We start from the raw sequence: 9,278 nt of genomic DNA on the forward strand, positions 1-9,278 counted from the left end.
TAATTAAACACGGAAACTGTTTGTTGCATGGTATGTTACAAAATAATATGGCCATTTTGAGTGTCAGCCAACCTTTCAGATCTAATAGATCTGTAGTTCTAGTTACTTTACTGAACCACAAAATAATTACAATTCCTTCTGATGACGTGGTATGATGCTCATCAAGTGAGTAACAGCTGCACTTTTTCTCCTCTTCTCTTGCCTTGCAAAAACTAGGCAAATACAGATAAACCCTCGCTAAACAAATCTGAGCAGGGAGGAAGAAATGCTCTTTTGTCAGACATATGCAGCAGGCCAAAAAAGTTGAAGAAAACTGTTACCAATGATAGGAGTTCACCAGTCGTTAGTGGTAAGTTTGAAAAATTAAGAACCTCATTGCTCTAATTTAACTAATTATGTAAAAGGCCCTGATGCTTTGCTACACTAGAAAATTATGCAACAGCACTGGATATGTTGTTCAAAGTTTATGCCCCCAATATGAATTTACATGCAATATATAATCCATTTATATGCTGTAGAAATGCTTCCCACTATACAATTTGCACTTTGCAGCCATATGCTGTTTAAAATTCTAGTTAAATGTGTTTACTCTTTTTTTAAACCCTGCCACTGGGATTCAAAAAGGCCTTTTTTGTTGTTTTATGACCATAATTCTTTTTTGTCCAAATTGTTTCAAGGAAAGAACCCATTTAATTTACGCCAAGATGCACTCCTGTTCCAGAGGAAAATAAGTCTGGCATTCTGACACGAGAATACATTATTTGAGGCTAAGTTTTCCAGCTTTAATGAGTAGAAAATCTGGAACCTCACAAACCATTGGCTTCCATATCAAATTCTTCAATCTGCTCCCCTGGCAGATAAGACCCTGTGCTAGGAACTACACCTCATAATATATACCTTATATTACTGTATAATGGGATTGTTTACTGATTCTTTACAAATAATGTCAATTGTATTTCTTTTTAAACAGCACCTAAAGGACCTGGTGGAGGTGGTGGAGGTGGTGGAGGTGGTGGGGGCGGGGGTGGTGGAGGTGGAGGTGGAGGTGGAGGTGGACCTACTGGTTTAGGTGGATTATTTGCAGCAGGAATGCCAAAGCTTAGGTCTTCAGGAAGCCGAGAGAGTTCGGGTAAGTTATAATTCATTTTAATCTTGCCTAGTAATTTCCAAACATCCTTTTTATTATTTTTACATGCCTGTTACTTTCTATTTTCATAGAATGCAGCTTCCTTAATGGAATTACTCACCTGATTATGTTAACTGATATGGCTGAAAGCTACTGTGTACTTTTAATTACTTTTTTGCGTTTATTGCTTTGTGGTATGTGTAAGAAATGATAGCTACTTGCTGATTTTGATGAGGCTTAAGAGGTTTTTGGTTTACAAAGAAATACAGAGGTGTTGACAAAGTCAAAATTACTTCAAAGGAGGATTTCTATTAATATGTTGTAAACTATGACTCCATAGATGGAAGAAACATGAGGTCACAAATTCCCTGCAGTGCCTCCCTCCATCAGAAGTTCCCAGGCCCTTCAGACAGACCCAGCATTTGATCAATGTTGACATACCTGGTTAGATCAGTATACCTCTCTGGGGACTCTTGGCTTTGTGGCCTGGCTACAGTTGGGGCCTGGACTCCTGAACCACTGAAGAATGACATTTGTAAAAAAAAATGATCACTGTGGCCACTATTCAGAGGAGCACTTGAGGCACCCTTGTTATATTTATGGAGGAAGGATGGTACCACCGTGGTCCCCCTTGCTTCACCACCTCCCCCAGACTTTACATACTTAATATAATGTCAGGGACCCCTTCTTAGTTATGAAGGCACTGGCTAATGGCATGATAATTAAGAGGCCTCCACAAATTCCATTGCCTTTGGTGGGGCAGTGCTTGAGATCCTAATACTTAAACAAGGATACAACTCCACCCCACCCATTGCATATTAAAAGGGGCACTCTTGGGTGGTGATTAGAAATTCAAATTGTGTTCAGATTATGTATGCCAAGTGGTAAAGACCAGATTCGTTGGTGGACGTAGGAGCTGCAACATGTCAGAGCCTGCAGAAATCTGGTCTCCCACCTAACAATTGTTCACTTTTATTATAGGAAAACAATTATTTTTCAAAACAAACATTAGAAGCTAGTTCTATTCATTCTCCTTCCATCAGTTTATAATTTAAAATTGCTGTACTTAGAACAAAATGTGTGATTATTTTTCCCTAGTGTAATTTAATTGTATTCCTGGAGCCCCATGGCAAGTTACATTGCACACAGTCTGTGAATGTGGGTTTCAAGTACCTTGAGGAAAAAAAGATGCGTAAAAGAAATAGATGAGTGAGTGGGAAGTAACGGTTGCATTTGCTAGTCCACAATTCAGACAAATGAATTGTTGCAGAACAAAACTGTAAAGAAAAGCTTATGTTGCTGTTCTACGATATAATTGTTTGCAAATAAACTGTTAAACTATGTGTATTTTCTGTAAATCATACATTTATTACATTTCCATCCACAGATTCTGGTGGAAGCAGACCACCAATTATGCCGCCTGGTGGAAGATCAGCTGGTCCCCGACCATTTGCAATAAACAATGCTCCGACAAGGATGCCTGGGTCATCTCCTTTCCCAAGGGGTAATAACCCTGAGCTACCAAGAAATAAATTGCAGCCACCAAATCAACCAAAATTTCCAAGGCCAGATATAGGTTCAAAGCCTGATGCAGGACCACCACCTTTACCAAATGCACCACGACCATCAGCCTCAAGTATGCAGAACAGGGGTCCTCCACCTGTACCAGGAAATCGAACACCAAACGCAGGACCTTCGCTACCAAATCGCAGTCAAGGATCTTCTCGTCATTTCTCTCCAACTCTTTCACATAGCAGTGCAAATAGATCTTTCCTGCCTCCCACTCCAAGCAGAGTTGCTGAAGACAAACCTTCACCACCAGCTCCCAGTACAAACAGACCTCCACTGCCTCCTACTCCTGTTAGGATGACAGATGAAAGACCTCTACCACCTCCAATGACAAGTAGACCCTCAACTAATAGGGATGGCCCTCCACTTCCACCGCCACAACATCAGAAACCACCTGTCCCTCAAACACCTAGGCCAATTCCCTCTTTCCAAGCTCCTCCCCCACCACCACCTAATCGACCAGGACCACCTCCCACTCATCCAAGCACTGCTCCAGATGTTGAAATTCCAAAGCTCCCTCAACGGAATTTGTCTCTCCACAGCACTTCTTCATCAGCATCACCTGGACCAGTTCGAAGTGGTCCTCTTCCTCCCAGTGAAAGACCTCCACTACCTGTAAGAGACCCCCCAAGCAGATCGGGTAAGTTCATCTTCTACTTATCGCCCCACCATCCCCCCTCCCCACAGTGTAAAACCAAGATTAAAAGCAAAGTCTTCTGCTGATTGGTTGCTGTCAGTGTTAATCACAGCATCTTCCTGTTACATTAGAGCCTTGTATCCGTTTGTCATTCTTTTAGCTCCACCACTGATTTCTTCTTTTCCAACGTTCTGATGGCATAACTTGTCACCTTCTGCACCTGACATTGCAGTAGATGCACCAACCCATGCTCTGTGCTGCTGAAGTAACCTTGGTGTCTACCCCCTTTTCGTTCCTGCAACCTTCCCATTTGACAGTGTAAATGCCTTAGCTGAGGATTATGGCAGTGGGGCAAATGTTAGCAAATCAAATAGCAAAGAGTCGTTGGAAATGGGAGGGGGAAAAGGGAATGTAATAAAATGAGGATAGAGTGAAGGTGAAAGAACAAGGAGGAATGAGGGAGAGAAATATGAGGAAGGTAAATAGTGGAAGGCATGTAAAGGAGGAGAGGAAAGACAAAGAAAGATAACTGATTTCTGTTTCCCTTCCCTTTTAATCCCCCAAATAGGTGGTTGAAATTTGTGCATTGTTCATTTCTTTGATTTTTTTCCCCTCCTTTCATTTGTCTGGGCTGAATCAGAAATTGATGTCTAGTTTCAAAATGACAGAAAAACAGTCAATATGCTCCAATGTAGTAAACCTCAAATTGCAAAAATCTAAACAGAAAATGTAGATTGATAAAGGAACTTAACTATGTTAATAGTCTCTTCCTTATGTTTGAGAAATCAATAACATGGCAGTAAACTTCCTGTGTTATCTCTAAGCCAGAAGGTTGTAGGTACAGACCCTACTCCTATAATTTGAGCATATAATTTAGAATGACACTTTTTAGTGCAATATTTAGTGAGTTGGCAGGAATGCCATCCTTCTGATGAAATCAAGGCCCCATGTGCCTGTTTAGATGGGTGTACAAGATTCTATAGCAGTATTCAAAGAAGAGTTTGTCTTGTATCTTATGCAGCAGTTTGCCCTCAAACAACATCTTAACAGTTCCAACAACAGATTAATTGATCATTTATCTCACTACTGATTGTGCGACCCTGTTGTGCACTAATTAGCTATACATTTGCTTGCACAACAACAATGATTACAAAGTAAGTAATTAGCTTTGAACACTAGGGCTGACTGGATGTCAAAGATGATTTATCAATGAAAGTTATTTCTTTCTCTCAATTTAAGTTTGGGATTGTTTGGGTGTATAAGTGTAGTTTCTTTTCACAAATCTCAAGAATATACCATTCTTATGGTGTAACATGGCGTACATTGTGAATGGGAGCTAAGGGCACTATAAATTGGGGACCCAGTAAAAACAAGGAAATGGGAAAAAAGCAAAATTTTAGAAACACTCCACAGTGGCATGTTTCTGATCAAGTGGAATCTTAATTTGATTTAGCCTAAAGTTTATAAAAACTGATTTTGAAGATGGGTAAAAAGAAACTGACACTTTTTATTTTATAGGCTTCTGGCAATCAAACAATAATCCCCAATTTAAAGAATATTGTGAGCATAAATATGATTAATTTTGTGAGGATCAAAATAGAATGTTGATTTGAATTCCAGTGCCATTGTTTAAAAAGCTCTTTGCACACACTGCATTCATTTTCCAGAGGAATCTGACTTCTTGGAAATTACTTTATAAGACTACACACTAATTACTTTCTGAACTTCTTAAAACAGGACCTCTTCCACCACCACCTCCAGCTGGCAGAAATGGTAGTATCCAGAAAGCACCACCTGTCCCACAGCCCCCAAGTAGAATGGGTTCAGACACGAGGAGTGGCTTCAGACCCCCACTTCCTCCTGACCGAGGAAGTCCTGTTGCCCCACCGCCCCCACCAACGTCAATGAGGAATGGCTTTCAGGAGTCCTCGCAGTCAGTGTGTGAAGGTAAATATTATGCCTGTTTTCATCCACACACCCCACCCTTCCCCAAATTGTTTTGAGAATATACACACACAATTGTTGAGGAATAACGCTTACTGAAGTGTTAAGTTTAAATTAGTGGTAGCAGTCAGACGACTGAATTGTGAAGAAAATTTAATTGATTTAATTTATATCCATTTTTCATGTTTCAACCCTCATTTCTGTGTTACATCTCTCCTAATGGTAGCTAAGTATAGAGAACTGTATAGGATATTGAAGCCAAGAGCTCAGACCATACCACTCGGTGGAGCTGCTACACCAGATGGCAGTGCTGGGGACATTTCATGAAGCCCAGCATCAATTAATGGTTTCAATATTATGCATTTATTTTTGCTGTCTCCTAGAAATAAGTTACAAAAATTGCAATATATATCTTTTGAAATGTTAAAATTTAACACCCATATAAAATATAGATATGCTGATGTTCATGTATTGCAAAATTAATAATTCTTTTCTCTGACCACAGATGAGTGGGAAGGCAGATTTTCTTTCCATTCCATCTCTGAGTTTCCACCACCGGAACCGTATGTAAACTTCCCAAAAACTTATCCTAGTAAACAGAGCAAGACAGAGAGCAGAGGTGAGTAGCATAGCAACTTGTCAAAACCCCAGTTATGAAGTTTGAAACAATAAGAACTGAAAAAAACTCCTTCCTTCACTTTAAAAAGAAGTTTATAATTTTTAAATTTGTGATGCATATTAGCCAGGAATTGTATTGCATATTGCATTCTGCTTTACCTATGGGAATTTTATAGAACAATTCAGAAATATCCAATAATTAGAAATTGCGTTTATCCAATTAATAGCTGAGCCTTACTTCCTGGTTCAATTTTCTGAGGACAGAATAGGCTCACTGGTGATTACTATCAGGGAAAAGTAGCATGCCAATATTCAGTCACACTTGAATAATGGCTACATGGGTGAAGTACCAGAGGATAAACTGCATTTCTGAAACCAGAGCCTACTTTCAGAAGCAGAGGGCATAACATTGACAGAAGTAAAAAAAAAAAGGATACAAATACATTCAGTGTAAATGTACTTAAGAATTAAAAATATTACATAAATTACAGAGCATCATTTGGGTTAAAAAAAAAAGCTGAATTGTGTATTTTGTTAAGCGAGAGAGAAATTCAAGGGACTTCCCCTCATTACTCAAGCTTTCATTACTTAGGAAGGCAGGAAAGGTTATTGGGACAGAGAAGAATTTTTATTTTCTTCTTCAACTAGTTTACTAATTTCTCTTTCAGTTACCAGAAAACAATTAATATCTAAATCAGTGATGACAATCATCTCTTTCCAGAATTGTGTAACAATTAATTTTACAATTGTTCTCAGCATCACAATCATCTTCCATTCATACCTCAAACTATTAAAATTCCATTTAACTGGAAAAATTACACTTTATAACTATAGAGATTGTGCATTAATTATAATCTTTTACTGTAACAGATTCAGGCCGGAGAGAACGAGGTGCTCCACCCCTTCCACCAATTCCACCTATACCAAGGTGAAAACCGACCTGGCTATTGAAAGCTCATGGAAAGCCATTCTACTCTTAGATCACCTTGCATGCTTTAACTGCAAACTTGCTACAGGGATGTTGAATTTGCCTCTATCAGCATCAGTCATTTTCAGCTGTAGAAATGCTGGCTATCTGGCATTTTGTCGATGTGATGCTTACAGCATCTAGAAATTAAAAAGTAATTTCTCCTTTGCATTTTTTGACTGCTTTAATGTAAAACATGCTAACTTGTTTACAATATTATGGACCAGAATAAATACATGTATTTTGCAAGAATATTTCTTTAATCTAGTTCATTTTATACAGTAGGAGTATCAGTTGGGTGCTCAATGTATAATTGATGTCTTCTAATAAAAATAGGCACTTTGGCTTAAATATTGAATATCCTTAAAGTTATGTTATCAAATTGAATTTAAATAAAGAGCAGAATTGCATTTTTCAAGCTATCTGTTGTAACTTGTAAACCAAAAAGACCTGAAAAACAAAAAACTAGCTGCTGTGGATTATAGCAGCAGGATATAACCGTGTTAAGATTGTACAGCTGTTACTTCAGCATGGTGTTGATGTTCATGCTATGGATAAAGGAGATTTAGTACCTCTTCACAATGCCTGTTCCTATGGTCATTAAAAAGTTACAGCATGACCGACTCCTTAACTTCTGAGGAACTTCCCAATCTTTTGAGGAAAAAATCCTGAGTAAAAAGGGTTGCCTGTTGTACTCATTAACTTTGGTAGTTACCCTTTATATAAAGGACATACTCGGCAATGAAAAATGCCAAATAACAAGTCACAAGTACTTGCATGAAGCTGTACTAATAAGCTGATTTGAGGTTGTCAAATTGGAAAGTTCAGTCTGAATAAAAGCTGCACATAACTAATCTATTTTAGGAATATACTGTACCAGTTTATATCTCTATATATATTTTAAAAAAGGACTATATTTACTTTAAATATATATAATTAATATAAATTAACATTATTTAAAATATTAGGAATAACCTGGTAAGATGCATAAGCATCAAGAAAATGGAAGACAATTATTTTGATGGAAAGGAAAATTGGGTGGCATGTAACTGGCTGTCGATTTCCTGTTGTCCATGTTGAATGACTGTCTAATGTTTTTAATCTTTCTAATAAGTCCCTAATAGAGATAATGATGATGAAAATGATTTTTTATCACTTTGATCAGTCAGAAACAGAATTACATTGAATATGCAACATAGAAACGGGTCGTAGTCTTCGCTGGTGTTTAGGTTCCATATGGGTCTCCTCCCATTCTATCTAACTCAGCATTTATTTCTATCCTTTTTTTCTCTTATGCTTATCTAGTTTCCTTTTGAAAGCATCTAATCTATTTGCCTCAGTTATTTCCTTGGTAACGAGTTCCACATTCTAACCACTCTGGATAAAGGAATTTCTCCTTATTTCCTTCTTGGATTTATTAGTAACTATCTGGTATTTATGACGCCTTGTTCTGAATTCTCCCACCAGTGGAAACATTCTCTCTGCATCTACCCTATCCAACTCATTCAGAAAAGCAACAGTGAGGCTTTTCAACCAATCAGATTAAAGAATTTTCACAGACATGCAGACGGCAAAGCAGGAAGTTTTTAAAAAAAAGAAAATACAAATTACATTTAAATTATTGTACAGGGAGTGATATAAAGATTGGGTTATACATGTGGGATTAAGGAAAAATTTAAGCAACACTTCAGGTCTCTACCTGAAGTGACACTTGCCATTGTCACATTTGAATAAAACTTCATTTTTTACAGCTGGTGTAACAGCTTCCTCTGGCAGAAGTTTGTCAGGGAGGACTTATGTGGACACACTGTTTTTCATCCTTTGAGGATTTCAAAATGATAAGATCAGGATGGGAGGCATTTTGGATGTTTTTGGCAGAACATCAGGAGAGAAAAGTCATAACCAAACAAAGCACCAATGATGTGTTGTGCTGAGATTAGCACTTGCACAGAAGGGAGCTGCACTGGAAGGGTGCCGAGCTTACAGGAAGCACTACCCACATCAAGATTTACAGAAATAGGGTCATGTTCCTTGACCTCTCAGATGAGCAGTGCTTCCACAGGTTGAGGTTGTCACATCAGAGAGTGGAAGACACCTGCAGACTCCTAGAGGATGATCTACTCCCTGCTGGTGGTCATGCATTGCTAGTGGCTGTGAAAGTGACATTAAACTTTTTCATCTTCAGATCCTTCTAGAGTGCTACCAAAGGTATATCTAGGGCCTCCCAGTCGGCTGCACATAAATGCATATTATCGCTGGACTATTAGCCAGGGCTGACAATTTCCCCGTTGATGTCAATAGCCAAAATGAGGGGCACTCGAATTCACCTCTCTGGCTGGATTTGCCAGGTACAAGCTGCCATTGAGTGCACAAACATGGCAATCTGAGTATCGCCATTGTAACCAGGAGTTTCTATA

General features: G+C 38.5%; 1 protein-coding gene across 4 annotated transcripts in view; it reads left to right on the forward strand.

Annotated features, from left to right (window-relative positions):
• wipf1b (WAS/WASL interacting protein family, member 1b) overlaps positions 1 to 7,283 on the forward strand; it is a 128,959-nt gene extending 121,676 nt beyond the window's left edge. For 3 of the 4 annotated variants that reach the window (XM_078552063.1, XM_078552064.1, XM_078552065.1), the window contains 6 exons: positions 217 to 349; positions 971 to 1,129; positions 2,514 to 3,335; positions 5,070 to 5,279; positions 5,782 to 5,895; positions 6,765 to 7,283. In XM_078552063.1, the coding sequence (XP_078408189.1) occupies positions 217 to 349; positions 971 to 1,129; positions 2,514 to 3,335; positions 5,070 to 5,279; positions 5,782 to 5,895; positions 6,765 to 6,826 (1,500 nt within the window). In that variant the 3' untranslated portion in view covers positions 6,827 to 7,283. The remainder of the gene's footprint in view (positions 1 to 216; positions 350 to 970; positions 1,130 to 2,513; positions 3,336 to 5,069; positions 5,280 to 5,781; positions 5,896 to 6,764) is intronic. The other variant, XM_078552066.1, reaches the window with a different exon arrangement.
• The last annotated feature ends 1,995 nt before the right edge of the window (positions 7,284 to 9,278 follow it).

The sequence above is a fragment of the Cetorhinus maximus genome, chromosome 11 (assembly GCF_964194155.1).
Source record: "Cetorhinus maximus chromosome 11, sCetMax3.hap1.1, whole genome shotgun sequence".
Lineage (NCBI taxonomy): Eukaryota > Metazoa > Chordata > Chondrichthyes > Lamniformes > Cetorhinidae > Cetorhinus > Cetorhinus maximus.